Below are 15,957 nucleotides of genomic sequence, written 5' to 3' on the forward strand. Positions count from 1 at the left end.
AATGTATCTGTACTAAACACTTGTAGCCCTATCAGAAAGGATAGTAGCAAAACATTGCCATCTGCTGGCCAGAATATTACTCACAAGTTATAGTTTTCTCTTTATCCATGTGTTTCTATGCAGGTTTCTCCTCTTCAAGGAAAACTACAATACATGCGTGTCTTGAATGACCTTCCACCATTTGGAGGCTTCTTGTTTCACACAGTTGGCTTGGTAAAAAAAATTGAGATTCTGTACGAATAATGAAGACATTACATTGTTTGCATTTATCATACGTCAACTCCCTTGTTTTTTTTCCCTGTATTTTACCATTCTACCCCATTATATGTTTAAATATGTTCCAGTGTTCTGTGTTTAAACTTTTGATGAAAGGTGTCAGTAACTTCTACACAGAGCTAAACCTCCCTATATAGAACCACTGAACCACTTAGGGGCCCCCTCTGCTCCCAAATAATAACATATATACAGTCTGTATTTACAGAAATTTCCAATGACAGTGGCCGTATGCTCTTAAGCAGGTCGCACACCAGAAGCGCCGCTCGGTGCCTTGACACGGCGCGCACATGACAGTTTAAAGTATCACACACCTGGGGCCTCATGTACGAAGACTTGCGTGGAAATCTTACTAAAACATTGCGTACGCACAAAGCTGTAAATGTGCGTACGCAGAAAAAAATTCAGATGTATGAAACACTGCGTACGCCGAATCTCACGCATATTCTTTTGTACATCTGAATGAACGTGAAACTGAGCGCAACATGCACGAGCACAAAACCCCTCCCTGCCTCCTCCCCCGTATGAATATGCTAATGACTATGCTAATGGCAAAACCCAACGAAAAAGCAACGGCAAAATCAAGCAAAAAGAGAAACTTTGAACAGAATGTGAAATGGAGGTGCTGCTTTCGGAGGTAGACCGGAGGAAAACGGTGTTATTTGCAAGTTTGTTCTCCGGAATTAACAACAAAAGAAAAAAATAGAGTGGGAGAGTTTAACTGATACGGTTAACACAGTTGGGTCTGAACATCGCACTGAGTGCATTTAAAAAAGAAATAGTGTGGTTTATATCTGTAAAATGTTGCAGTACCCTTCGCAGTCTCAGTGGCGCACCTCATAAGAAGCATATGATTATGTATTGACACGTTCGAGCATAAACTCGGCTCGAATCCAGCGTCTGATGAATTCATTCTTCTTTTTTTTCCCGCTACATATCAGATTTTGCCCACTATTTATCACGAGAAAGACAAGTAGGAATCATTAATAAGTTTGTGCATCATATTTTATTTGCACATTTATTGAATGGAAATGTTTCTGATTCACGCATGCAAATTTATCTTCAGATAGTGTCTTTATAGCAATGTGTGTGCGGTAGATCGCTCAGATTACATTGGGAAAACAGGCGACCGCTGCAAATTGTGCTTTAATGTTTAGCTGGTCAACTGTATGGTATGGAAATCTTACATACCTACTATATGAACCCGTCTCATACAGCTGCCATTGCAAGGATCAGACACTTTGTAGAGAAGAATTTAACACAACTGCCTCTAGGAGTCACCAATGGAAATAAAACAGACACGCACAAAAAATGTGCGTACGCCTGCCAGAAAGCTGCCGTGAACCTGCGCAAATTCCCACGTTCAGTTCATTGTTAGTAAATCCAAACGTGAGCGATTCTGAGCGTGAAACCTGGCGTACGCAAAGTTTTTGTGCGTACGCAGCGTTGATACATGAGGCCCCAGATGCGCACATTCGAATGATATTTAACATGAAATTAATCAGATGGCGCTCTGTGGCGCGGCTGAAAAATGAACTGCGTCGCCGACTTGCGGCACCGGTGTGTGTATCCTGAAAGAAACCTATGTTTAGAATTCTACAATGCATGGCGCTGCGCTGCATGGCACTTCTGGTGTGCGACCTGCTTTAGGATCCCCCCCACTTTTCGTTTATTTCATCAGATACTCCCCCCTTCCCCCACCCCACTCTTCACTTCATGATCGATTAAAACAAAGTTCAAAATGAGTAAACTCTCCAAAAGCCAAAGCTAACGAGACAAATATTGCTTGCCTACACTGGGTGGAAACTGCAGTCTCAGCACTTGAGCGGGGGCAACTCCAGGCCCAGCCTGTGGCTGCGCAGCCTCCTCACATGGAACCGCTACCATTCAAGGTGTTTTAAACTATTTTATCAGACAGACTGGCACAAATAAGCAGACATACCACCCTTCCAAAAGAGTTCGAGACTGGTTTTGAAGCACTTCCCCTGAGATGTTATTCGTTATTCTTGTATATCTATTAGATAACTGACCAACAAAAAATATATACAATGATGTACTTTCATTTTCTCGGTCTCACTCGCAGCTATGCCCTTAAATAATGCTGCCTTTGATTGCAAGCATCAGTGTTTTCTTGAGATTGAAATAAGAATGGCGACGCAGTGGCACAGTAGGTATGCTGTGGCCTCACAGCAAGAAGGCTGCTGGGTCACTGGTTCGAACCTCGGCTCAGTTGGCGTTTCTGTGTGGAGTTTGCATGTTCTCCCATGCAAGAGAACATGTTTCTCTTGCATAAAAAACCTCCAAGTTTTTAGGAGTCAACTCTTTATTTTGGAGTCAGCAGAATTGACTCTTTGACTCCATTTACTTTCACTTCAAAGAGAGCAAGGATTAAACATATCTTTTAAAATTTTAAATGTCTAATTTCGATAGCTTAAATTATGATGTGCACATCCATTACTTCCAAATGTTTATAATGTTTGTAATAAAGCTCATGGCACCATCAGGAAGGACATGGTGATCTAATGAACATAATTCATTGATTTTCTTTTCGGCTTAGTCCCTTTATTAATCTGGAGTTGCCACAGCAAAATGAACCGCTAACTTATCCAGCACAGGTATTACACAGAGGATGGCCTTCCAGCTGCAAGCCATCACTGGGAAACATCCATACACACTCATTTACACACATATGGGTAATTCTTCAACTACGGGCACTTTTATGTCCTTTTATCATATATCCAAATATATATATAATTTTGTTCAAATTCCTCTTTCTTTGTTAAGCTAACAATACAACATACTTTTAAAAAATTTACTACCTTTCCATTTTATATTTTTCATATTATTCAACCTCTTTTTATGTCAATATCACTGTTTTCACCTTGTCGCACACGAGTTTTTAAACTTCAACAATAAAAATAACATTTTAAAATATTATTTATCTGGTATCTATTAATGTATCCTAATTAAGCACAAGTAAAATAATTTAAATATTTTATAGTTATTAATGTGAGACTAATATCAATATTATTTTTTATACAAAATATAGCTGTCGCACAATATCATTGTCATTTCCACCACAACACTATAATGTTGCTTTAAAAAGTTTGTGTGAAAGATTATTGAGGTGGTTTCTATGAAAATGAATAGTGGCATCTGAGAACATGTTCAAGATGGAGGGAATTAAAATTTTTATCAACAACACTTGAAGAATCAAGGTAAATATTGCTTGATGAGGAAATACATTTATTCTACGTCATTTCCAAACATGTTGTACCTTCAAAGGTGTTTTTAAAAACCAAACAAAATGAAGGTAAATAAGAGTGTTTTGTATACATGAAAGGCTAGTATCAATGCAAAGCTAATCGGTGAAGCTATTTTTCAAATGTCCACCACTTTCATTTTCATTCACAATGTATAAGTGCATTCACAGGCATACATAGGTGTATTCACAATGTATAGGTTCGTGCTCTTTTTGATATACAAATTCAGTTTAATTATTTTCTAATAAGCTCTAAACCAAATTAATATTAAATTTTAGAGTGTGCCAGGTGTACAATTCAGCATAAAACTAATTTATTTCATTGACAAATGTATAATTATTATATATTGTGGAAAGATTGGTTAAACTAGATACAGAAATGATCTTAGACAATGTTTGACTGCCATCATTTATTTCATTTTGAAATAAAAGCTGTATATTGAGATGTGGTGGAGTTGACATTTGTTTAGTTCACAATGGAAAAAAAATGTTTCTCTTCTTATCTAAGTTTGTCTTCTTACAGATCTTAAAACTACACAAACTGTATAAACTTATGAGGCTGTTACGTTCATTTTGAATAAGTTTTTTTTTTTCGCAACAAGTCTAAAAGTGCCTGTAGTTGAAAAATGGCCCATACACTACAGACAATTTAGCTTACCCAATTCACCTATACCACATGTCTTTGGACTTGTGGGGGAAACCGGAGCACCCAGAGGACACGAGGAGAACATGCAAACTCCACTGCACCACCGTCCAGCCTAATGAACTTAATAATCCAATAAATTTAATAATGAAAATTAACAAAATACAAATGGGCAGAGGCCAAATGGGCAAAAGCAAAACCAATATAAAGTGTCCAAACCTGTTCCTCTCATCCTCCACTGCTGTCTCTCCTCCTTTTAAGTTTTCAGCGCTTCTCTGTAACACTCAAGAGTTAACCACCACCAGCCTTGTTCTGCTCTCATGGCTCTCAGCCCCGCCTCACTCGCTACAATGTTCTATAGAAAATTGCCTAGTCATGGAGACAGAGAGGTAAAATGTTCTATTATTATTGAAATATTTAATGAAAAGAAAAAGTGTACCAATTAATAAACACATAAGAGAAATGTGAATCAGGTCTACAGACAAAGCTTTTAAAATCATAAAATACATATCTTCTTAATATAGCCTAAATATTTTATTCTTGAATATTGGTAACAGAAATCACCTGAATGATTAAATGATACTAATCATACTGGTGTAGAGCCACGGTCACAGTGCACTTTTCACTATTTATATGCATGCGAATCATGCGAGATCAGAAATGCAAGCTTGTGCGACAAGTTTCGCAGTTAGCTGCGTTGCAAAGTTCAAGCTTGGTAAACTGTGACCTGCAAAATTGCATTACGTGATTGCATCAGACCAATCGAAGATCGAAACATGACCTCTCTGTAATATGATCTCTCAGAAATTTTAAATATGGACCAATTGCTCACTTTTTTAAATGTCTAATCATCTTGTTTGATCCCGCCCCTTTTCGCAGCGCCTTATGACAGAATTTTGCATGCTCAAATTCTAGTGTGACTGCAGCAAAGGTCTAGTGAACAGGCAGGCAGGGCAACTTAATTTCCCAATTTCAAGAATTTCTTGCCCCCAACTTTGTAGGAACAGTTTGAGGGAGGCCCCTTTCTGTTTCAACATAACTGCACATCCATGTACAAAGCAAGATTCAAAAAGACATGGATGAGCAAGTTCAACATTGATGTTGTAAACATAGATGTTGTGGCTTAACATGAAAGAATATTTTAGGATGAATTAGAGTAGTCATTGCCAGCCAGGTCTTCTCATCCAACAACAGTGCGATCTCATAAATGCTCTTCTAGAAGAATGTTAAAAAAATGCTCTAAACCTTGTGGAAAGCCTTCCAAGAAGAGTTGAAGCTGGTATAGCTGTAAAGGATAGGTACTGCAATGGGTATGTCAGTAATTCCTGTGCATATAAAAGTAAGATAAATAAGTTGTAGAAATAATTGTGGCTGGTGTGATGGCTGAGCCTGTTTCTTAAAGCACAAAATGCCAATCTGTGTTGGGTTCCTAAAACAGCTAACCATAAATCATCCGTCACTGCCAATTATTACTGGAGTGTACCCCTTAGGTTCTTGCACCCCTTGATGAAACCCCTATGTCCTGGGTCACCAGACCGTCTTTCAACATTATAATTACCCACCAAATCTTACAAAAAAAGTCACTTATTCGTTTCTGAAGAAGAACATGTCCCCAGCCCTCGACCCAGATATTTTTAAAAAGACAAGATCTAAAGAGCTCATTTCTCAAAAAAAGAAAAGTAAAATGTAGTTGTATGTTATCAATTGGTTTATTCAGTGTCTTGATAAATTGGTTCTGTTCTTAAAAATCAAGGAGAGCATACAAAATGTTAGATTTAGTTCAATTAATTGTAGGGTATAATCATGTTTCAACACATTGTTTAAATTAAATGTATAGTTTTTCTCATCCTAAAGATGAGACCAGGTTAGTCTTAAATTCACTAAGAAATAAATAAAAAATCTTTTTAAAAGGGGTGAGTTAATTTATACTGGGTATTGTATTGTATTGTATTTATACTTCATAAAACTTCCCATTTTCTTTTCTACTAAAAGAGGATGAGAAGCAATCAGCCACTACTCTATTGGTCGGACCAAGCCATGGCATCAGTCATGTGAAAAAAAAAGCAAAAGCAAAACCAATATAAAGTGTGCAAGCCTGGTCCTCTGTCATCCTCCACTGCTGTCTCTCCTCCTTTTAAGTTTTCAGAGCTCCTCTGTAACATTCGAGACAGTTAACCACCACCAGCCTTGTTCTGCTGGTGGTGTCCCCAGACTTCAACCCAACAACACTTTTAGGGAGTTTTGAAAAGACTAGATGACTATTGTTCTCCATCCAAGATCTGAAAAGTTAATTCTTAAAAAAGAAAAATTTCGTTGTATGTTACCAATTGGTTAGTTAGTGTCTTGAAGAATTGGTTCTGTTCTTAAAAATCAAGAAGACCATACAAAATGTCAGATTTAGTTCAGTTGGTTGTAGGATATAATCATTTTTCAACACATTATTTTAATTAAATTTATTGTTTTTTTTCTCATCCTAAAGATGAGACCAGGTTAGTCTTAAATTCACTAAGAAATAAATAAAAAATCTTTTTAAAAGGGGTGAATTATTTATACTGGGCAATATCTATTTATACTAAAATTTCTCATTTTCTTTTTCTACTAAAAGGATGAGAAGCAATCAGCCACTACCCTGTTGGTCGGACCACGCCATGGCATCAGTCATGTGATCGACCTGAAGAACAACCTAACAACTGTCTTAGCAGAGTTCAGCCGTGTTGCCAAAGTCCAGCTGTTTAGAGAGCATCATGGAGTAGCCCGGGTCGAGGTTGTTATTCTGGACGCAAAGGTATGGGGGAAAATGCTCTCCAACAAGATCTTTCAAACACACCAGCAGAATACTTTTTATCACAGTAACTTCTAACTTAAGCCTACCAACCACCTCGCCCTTCACCTCTATGTTTTAAATATAATACATTCATTGGAATATATACTATTGCAAACTATGCTCCAATGCTTTTTATGTTATACTATTTATTGCAGCCCTTGGTCTTGTTAATGGAGTGGCCAGATGCATCAAACTTTGCCTGTTTGATCTCTGGCTATTACAAGCTATTTGTGGACCCTAAAAGGACTATCTACTGCAGGATACCTGGTCAGCCTTATGTGATCAAGGCAGGTATGTTAGAAATGGTATACAGTTATGCAAAGATATTATAGTTGCAATTTCATTAAATACAATAAAATTCATTGCATGTAACTGTACATTTCCATCTTTCATTGACCTGCTGAACTAACATGTGTTGTGTTACATATGCAGTTTGGGACAAATAAAAACAAAACAGAGGTAATAGAGGTAGATCTAAATATATTTGAAATTAACCTTGTTTTTTGTAATAGACAGAAAAATAAATCAACCAATCATGAAATCAATTCATAAGCTTGCTTTAAAAGAGAAATCTAAGTTATTTATCTCAATCTTCAGGTGGAACCAATGTAAGTGATTGTAACTGAAATGCTAATCAGAATGATTTAATGTTTCTGGAAGTTTTTTATATTTTGCATTGCTTTGCTAAACCATCCATTGGATTTTTACATCTGTGGTCTGCCAACGAAAAAGCATATCATCACATCCCACAAGGTTATTTTCCATCTCTGAAAACTATTCAACAGATTCACCTTTGTCATCTGGACTCATTCCCATGAATCATGTTTTCTACACGTTCAACCTCTCAGACACTTCTGTCATTTAGATTGCAGAAGCTCCCATGCCCAAACCCGTTCTGGAGCCACTGTGTTAAGTGGAAGTGCTCGGGAAGAGCGAGAGACATCGTCCAGAGAGACAACACAGAAGACATCAGCATCGCCCATACCTCAGCACCTTGGCCTATGCCACATTCATTTGAAAGAGCAACAACAGCTGCAAGAGTTTCAGATACAAGCTGAACAGGAACTTGACGTTAACGAGAACCTCATTTCGCAGGTGCAGAGTCGCTCACGAACAAAGTCTGACCCCACTTTAAAGAGCACTGAATCTGTGGCTGAACACGATGGACCCACTGAGGAGAGCTCGAGCTTCAGGAACAGAGCAAAAACACTGGAGCCCTCACAAAAGTTTTTTTGTGAATTTTGCAAGGCAAAACTCCAAGCTGAAGGTATAATCCAAAAAACTGGGGAGACTGGAAGACTCATTTTGCAGCAGTGCACAAATGCATGTTCTTCTCGTGAAGGAGGGGCTGTTGACCTCATTGCCTTACCACTACCTGGGAATGAGGAAGATGAGGAGATAGAGGATGGAGGAGGAAAACTGCAACCCCCCACTCATGCTGCAATTGCAGCACCACCCCCAGGGTTTCGTGATAACAGCTCTGATGAAGATGATCCGAAAAAGGGTCGGAAAGGAATCAAAGCCTCCACTGCTGTGGCACAGGGTCAAGATGAAGTTCCGGTAACACTGATTGATAATGTGACAACAAGAACAGTTCAAGACCATGCTCAGGAGTTAGATGATGCATTAGTATCTACCCTACAGGCGCTGGAAGCACTAGCTGCATCGGAGGATTACCCACACCATCAACAGCAGACACCACAGACAACAGGTGGCCATGTGTACTAATAAAAGTGCTGGTTCTTTAACATGTCAAAAAGTAAATAAATATTTTTAAAGAAATGTGTAAAACCATAAAATAGTCACAGAAGTAAATAAATTTTTTAAAAATGGTGGATTGAGCATTTATTTTGACAAGCTACCTTCAACTTATAGTAGTTTAACATATCAAGTTAGAAGGTCCCAAAACTAGTTTTAGTGTAATGTTGCCTACTTAACAAAATAACAAACATGATAAGAAGTTTATATCATTAACTTATTTAAAATAGTTTTTTTTTTTTGTTTGAATGTCTCTCTATACTTTTTGTTTACCTGAAGTAACTGTACTTATGCAATTTCTTACAAATATGCTTGTGTTTGTGTGTGTGTGTGTGTGTGTGTTTACAGGGTTGATTGTACTGGCTGCCATAACTCCTGAATCATCTCTAGACTCTGGACATGAGACAAATTCATCAGAGTTAACTGATGTGTCGGAGATGGTGTCTGCAATGAAGCAACATCAGAACCAGGCCTATTTACTAGCCCACCACATCAACAAAGAGCGACTTTTCAGTCGACGAGATTTCCCCTTGACAATCCCTGGCTGTACAACACAAGCTATTGGTGGAGGGGCTTTTTCAATGAGTCAGATCCGTGGCAGCTGTCCACCAAAGCCTGTAATTTTAAGTAAGACCTTGCCCCTAAAAATATCTCCAAATAAAGAAATTAGTCACTCTGATAAGTCTGCTGAGTGGGGCAAAAGCCATGAAGCCAACGGTGAGAAGGATATAGAAATAACTGAAAAGGGCCTTGTCACAGAATGCTTGGAAGAATCGAAACTGCAAATTTCTGAGGAACTTAAAGCACCAGAACATGGGAGTGCTCCCCAAGTCAACACAGAACTACTTCTCGCTAATGAAGAAAAACCAAGCACCATTACCTCAGAAGGTGCACAGGAAGAAGACTCTTGTGCAAAAACCCTTGAAACTACTAGTATAGCCTTACCTGTTCTCTTGCCTGTGGATAGAACTACATCTGCAAAGATTTGTTCAACAAATAGGTGCCAAGATGCCAAGAATGCCTCAAGTGAGACCACTAAGCCTTCAAGTTCAAAAGGCCTTCTACCAACAGCTGACTTATTCTGCACATGTCCAATACGACCAGAGCCTGGCCCACAGGTGCGTCTGAAAGATCCACAGGTTCAAAAACTGGTAGTGTTTCACTCACTGTCTCCCACAGATGATGAGCGTCTCCATGCTAAAGGACTTCAGTTAGCTAAAGAGGACACTGCAAAGACATCTGATGCAAGCTTAGTGACGCCCAACACCCTGCCTTCTACTAAGTACTCACCAGTTATGTCTGCTAAAGTAGAAAAAAAAGAGATGTCAGAGGCAAAGGCAGAGAACTCCCAGAGTAAATCCCCTGTGGAAATACAGAAAGTTGCTAAAAGTTTACCTGTTAATGTAGACCCAACACATATGTTGAGTTGTGTGGAAAAGGGTGCAACGATCCCAGGTGCTGAGTATAAGAAACAGGCAAATAACAAAGGCAAATCTCAGCGAAGTACTCCATTCCTAAGTTTTAGGAACTTAATTTCAGCCACTTTTCCTGCACGTTTGCGCAGAGAAACAGATGAGCGTCGTGCACAACTTCAAAAGGTCAGGCAGTATGAGCTAGAGTTCCTAGAGGAGCTTCTAAAACCTAAAACATCACAAGGAGAGTTCTTGCCACAGGGATCTTCTCCTGTTCCTTCATTTACCCCATGTGCCTGCCAGCTGCGCACAAGTCCTGTACAAAAAGTTCCTGGGATCTCAAGAGAACAGAGGCGCAGTTGTGATTGTAAAAGAATGTGCCGTGGAATGCGTCTCCCAGATACAGCTGTTGGTTCTGCAACAGAACAGAGAGGAAGAGAACGGGCAATTTCTAAAACACCCCCAGCTATTCCAAAGTCTCCACATACTCCACAAGGTGAATTGCAAAAAAATCAGACTTTAGAAATCAAAACTACTCGAATCCGTTCCACAAGTCTTGAGTCAAGGGAACCCAGAGATATACCAACATCATGCTTGCCCATGTGCACCACCCGTACAGAATCCATAGGTGCACCACATTACAAAAAGCTACAAAGGAGATATAGTATAGGGGAAATCGAAAATAATGGCAGCACCCCCCTGTATGCTGAAGTTAAAACTACAAAAGCAAAGAGCCTTGAGAAAGAAATGGAAAGAGTCAGGGCCACTGGACTTAGACTTCCAACTCCAGTGGAGCCTGTACATACTAAAGATGGGGACGCAAAGAAGATATTTTATATTCAGGGAGAGGAGATCCTTCAGGAAAGTCGTGAGGGTACAGCTGAAGTTCTAGGATTACCAAGTGAGGATACAGAGGACAGAGAAAAATGTTGCTCTTTCTGCTTTTGTTATCGCAAATGTGAGGCTGCTGATGAAAGCAGCGAAAAAGATGAACTCTCTTATTCCATACCCTTACAAGTCTTGCCTGGAATGCATCTAGATTCCAGAACAATGCCAGTGATCAGCAAAACTCTTCAGGTACTTGATGCAGAGGACTGCTGTGGAGAAGAGGAGGTGCAAGAAGAGGAGCCACAAACACAAAGGATTGATCTTCGTGTATGTGGGAACCTGGAAGCTAGCTTGGCAAGAGTAAAATCTTTGCAAGACAAAACATTCTCGTTGCCGGATGGATTCTTAAATGCGCAGCTTGACGCAAATGAGCTGCTCTCAATTTTAAGGCAGTGTGCCAACAGTCCCCAAATAGAGGGTGAACCACGTATCCCTTCTGCAACACTTGCAGAGTACAAGCAAGAACTTGCAGTCCGTTTTAAGGAGTTCAGGGCATCGTGTAGACGAGTGGCAAGTGTTGAGAAAAGTCCCTCGCGAATGCTAAGTGCTGTCACAGCTAGCTTTCAGGTGCTGTGTAACCTTACTCAGACATTCATTCAACTGGTCAGGGGAGTAAGATCTGAAACTCAAAAACTACAGCTTTTACGTAAGGTAGAGGAGGTAGCCGTCAACTACACACTTCTTCTCCGTGCTGCTGAAGAGGCAATGGGACATTCTAGTAGCCTCCCAAATAAAACTGCAAGTCCTCAAGTTCATATATCTATTAATATGGGCTCTCTTAATCGCTCTATCAAAACCTTGCCCAGCAAATAATAACTTTGTGGGGTAAACCAGAAAGACACTCCGGCAGGAATCTCTTTAGATCATTCATTGGTTTACATTTTTTAAATTACCTTTCTGTTCACTGCCTGCTAAATTCTGTAACTGCATATCTATCTACTGTTTTATGTTTATTAAGGTTGTGCAACTTGTACCCTTAAATGATTTTTTGTCATTAATTGTGCACAGATTTGAAGAAAAAAATGTAGAAGTTCAACAGGGCTGTTCACTCTCATGTACTTAGAGAAAGAGTACTAAGAGTACTGTGAAATTGACATTTTTCTATGTTTAGTTGTTCCTATATTTAAATCACAAAATGACTGTATTGGGAAGGGCTAGTGGGGTCGGGGCCTGTCTGGGTTATTTTGTGTCCTAAAAGTGATTTATATAATATAATATAGGGAAAATTATATTACCATTATTAAAATACTATAGAAACATTATAGCTACATAAACTAAAACACATGCCCTGAGAGTGGCAAAAAAAAAAGAAAAAAAAAAGAAAATTTAATGTTTTGTAAATTAGATAGAGAGAGAAACAAATATTTAATAATGTGCTTGTTTTTCAACTTTGTTAGTTGTGACATAAAGTACTCCCTTTTATCAATATCACATTCACGTTGTCTGGATTTGTGTCTCTAACAAGATAGTTGAAGGAAACACTTGCCCTGGAAAGACAATGTAGCAGATTCAAATTCACTGGAATAACATTTGAAAGAATACAATAATTGAGCTGAGAATTTCTCCTTAATGGCGTGTATTGGCAAACAATGGCATTATTTATTTATTTAATTAATTTGATTGTTTATTTGTTAGCATTGGAAAAGTGGATGGGGTTTCTGAAGCCTCATAATTTAGTGCAATCTATAAGCTAATGCTTGTGTATATAAAATAAAGCCGATTTGTTTCCACTTATACCCTAAATACATATACAGGCATCCAGTGTTTCACAACACTTTCAGAAAATTGTTTTGATTTCTATCCTATAATTTGAAATGTCTTATATGTAGAAACCTTTATTTTTGGATTTTCATGTGACGTCATCCATTGTGCACACCTCACACAGAATAGTTTTATATGTATTTTAATAAAACCAACTACTGTCTTACATCTGAAAATGTTTCTGTCTCCTGTTCCAATTTAGTATATAATGCTCTTAAAACCAATACAAGGCCAATCCTGCTTGTGGAGGGCCATTGTCCTGGATACTTTAGCTCCTACCCTTACTAAACACACCTGAACCAGCCAACCAGCTGAATCAGCTAATCAAGGTTTTACTTGGCTTACTAGAAACTTCCAGACAAATGTATTGAAGTGAGCTAAACTCTGCAGGACAGTGAAACTCCAGGATTAGGTTTCGACATCCCTGGTTTAAACAATTAACTTTTTAATGTTCAGGTATATTACATGTTATCTCTACTTTAAAGTAGAGCTAACATAGGTAGGCTCTGTCAATCCAGCAATTGAAAGAACTTTGGATGCTGGCAATAAATGAACATATCACTAAAAGTTCAAGAAGAGTTAAGATGGAATGTATTGCTTTAAAATAGTTCCAAATAAAAGTATAAATATTCTGTGCTCAACTTAGGAAATATATTATCAAAAACTAATTGAGAATAACACCTAATATGATCAAAGATTATTTGTTTGAGTTTTTAAGAGAGAAATCAGAACACGTTTCTCATAATTTATAGTAGTATGTACCAGAGAGAAACAGTTACTATATTTTAGAGTATACTAAAGCATGGAATATTTATTTTTATATAAAAAAAATTACTGTACACAATTTCATCGTGTTTGTACTTTTTTTTCAGACATACATTGTCAAAGTCTAGTTGCATTTCCAAAATGAGATGTCACTGTGCTTCATTTTTACTATATGTGGTCATATTTCTTTGAGTTACTGTCTGTGTTTTTGCTTCACTGTGGTCTTTATGTGTGTAAGGTCATGTTTAAAGCAATAAAGAATATTAAAAGTAGCATTCTGAACTTAGTTTTGGCTGATATCAATTGAATTAACACAAAAAAGAACACTGTGGGAAAAAAAAAGAAGAAAAAGTTTGTTACTCATATATATTGATACTGTCTATACCCTTATCTGTAACATTTTAAAATATACTAGGTTTATTGCTTATTCATAGATTATGAACAGGAGTTGATTCTGTCCAAACATGTACTGTACAAATGGTGATTTCTTCGTTCATTGTCATTGTAACCAGCAAATTATTATTAAATTAAAATGCCTCCTATGTAAAGAGTTAGATGTTTTTATCTTTTTTGTTTTACAAATAACTTGTTAGCCATTCCTTATAAAGTCAAAACCAGCAGTACACAAGGTCAAACATTTAGACTAAAAGTAGAGATAGTTAGATGAAATAGTTTTACTATAAATTAGTTCACGAATAAGACTGAACTGCCATTATCAAGACAAGGCAGATAGCCTAACTCTTCAAGTGAAATGGTAGCAAGATTTTTTTTGTCACAACTTTTTCTGGCACTATTATATTATGTCCTGCTTGTTTTCAATTTTCCTACAATTGGTGACAGATACATTCACAGAATTTGTGCAAAGTCACATCTATTTATTTGTTCGTTTGTTTATTTTACAGACCCTGAAAAAATCAGCATGGCTCCCTATTCTCAGAAATTGAGCACAGTTTGACATTGTCATGACCAGTGAGAAGCTATAATGAAAAGAATGTCTCCTAAATGACTGAGGTGCTCTGTAATTGGATGTTAAAATGTGAAATGAAACTAATGTGGTCAGGCCTACATGGAACTACATTGGTTGTTCCAATTAAAATATCTTTACACTATTTGCATGAACATGAATATTTGCCAATAATTAGAGTCAAGCGTTAAACAGCTCTGTAGTAAAGTCACCTTTATTTCTAAAATGGTTCATACAACCCTAAATCAGAAAAAGTTGGGACAGTATGGAAAACGTAAACAAAAAAAGAAAGTAGTGATTTCTAAATTTACTTTAACTCGTATTTCATTGCAGACAAAACAACAACCATTATTTAATGTACTCCTCGTGATTTTGATTTTGACTTTTTTGTTTTTAAATAAACACGATTTTCTTTAGTATCCCAATTTTGGTTCTTGCAACACATTTGAAAAAAATTGTTTCAGGTGTAATTTTGTCACATACTTCCCGCAAACAAGTCTTAATTCTTTAGGTGGGCAACAGTACGGGTTCACATATTCATACAATGGAGACAGAACGAGCCTGCAGGCCAGTCAAGTACGTGTATCCTCTTTCTCTGCAGCTAGGACTTTGTAATGTGTGCAGAATGTAATTTTGCCTTGTCTTGTTGAAATATGCATGGGTGTCCTGCTGTTGTGCTACAAATTCTCTATGTACTTTTCAGCATTAATGGTGTCATCACAGAAGTGCAAGTTATAGTACCTTTTCCAAGGGCACTGAGACAACCTGATACCATGGCAGACAATGGTGTTTGGACTTTGTTGCTGGTAACAGTGGGGATGATCTTTTTCTTTTTTGGTTTGAAGGACACAGTGTCCATTTCCCCCAAAAAATATACCTGGAATACGGATTTATCTGAAAACAATGCATATTTACACTGTGTGATGGGCCATCCCAGATGCCTTCGAGCCCAGAGAAATTTACGGCACTTCTGGAAACTGTTAGAATAGGGCTTCCTTTTGGCACTGTACAGTTTTAAATGGCATTTGTAAATATACCTACATGTTGTGATACTTGACAAAGGTTTGCCAAAGTAGTCCTGAGCCCATGTTGGGACATCGCTTAGATGAATGATGATTCTTGATGCAGTGCCGCCTGAGGGATCAAAGATCACTGTAGTTCAGCTTAGGCTTGCACCCTTGTCTTTTACGCACTGAAATTCCTCCAGATTCCTTGAATCTTTTAATTATGTTATGCACTGTTGAAGTTGAAATATTCAAATGTCTTTCTATGTTTTGACGAACATTGTTTTTAAACATTTCAATAACTTTCTTGCGTATTTGTTGGCAAAATGGCCATGCTCTGCCCAACTTTGCTCCTAAAGAACTAGATCTTTCTTGGATGCTGCTTTTGAAACAATCATAATAA

General features: G+C 37.8%; 1 protein-coding gene across 24 annotated transcripts in view; it reads left to right on the top strand.

The window, feature by feature from the left end:
• Positions 1–12,997, top strand: part of frmpd3 (FERM and PDZ domain containing 3) — a 194,469-nt gene extending 181,472 nt beyond the window's left edge. For 13 of the 24 annotated variants that reach the window (XM_073922565.1, XM_073922556.1, XM_073922562.1 and 10 more), the window contains 5 exons: positions 124–213; positions 6,784–6,963; positions 7,158–7,293; positions 7,868–8,713; positions 9,109–12,997. In XM_073922565.1, coding sequence (XP_073778666.1) covers positions 124–213; positions 6,784–6,963; positions 7,158–7,293; positions 7,868–8,713; positions 9,109–11,873 — 4,017 coding nt within the window. In that variant the 3' untranslated portion in view covers positions 11,874–12,997. Of the gene's footprint in view, positions 1–123; positions 214–6,783; positions 6,964–7,157; positions 7,756–7,867; positions 8,714–9,108 lie in introns of all 24 variants that reach the window. The other 11 variants (XM_073922571.1, XM_073922575.1, XM_073922568.1 and 8 more) reach the window with 4 other exon arrangements.
• Positions 12,998–15,957: the final 2,960 nt, after the last annotated feature.

The sequence above is a fragment of the Danio rerio genome, chromosome 14 (assembly GCF_049306965.1).
Source record: "Danio rerio strain Tuebingen ecotype United States chromosome 14, GRCz12tu, whole genome shotgun sequence".
NCBI lineage: Eukaryota > Metazoa > Chordata > Actinopteri > Cypriniformes > Danionidae > Danio > Danio rerio.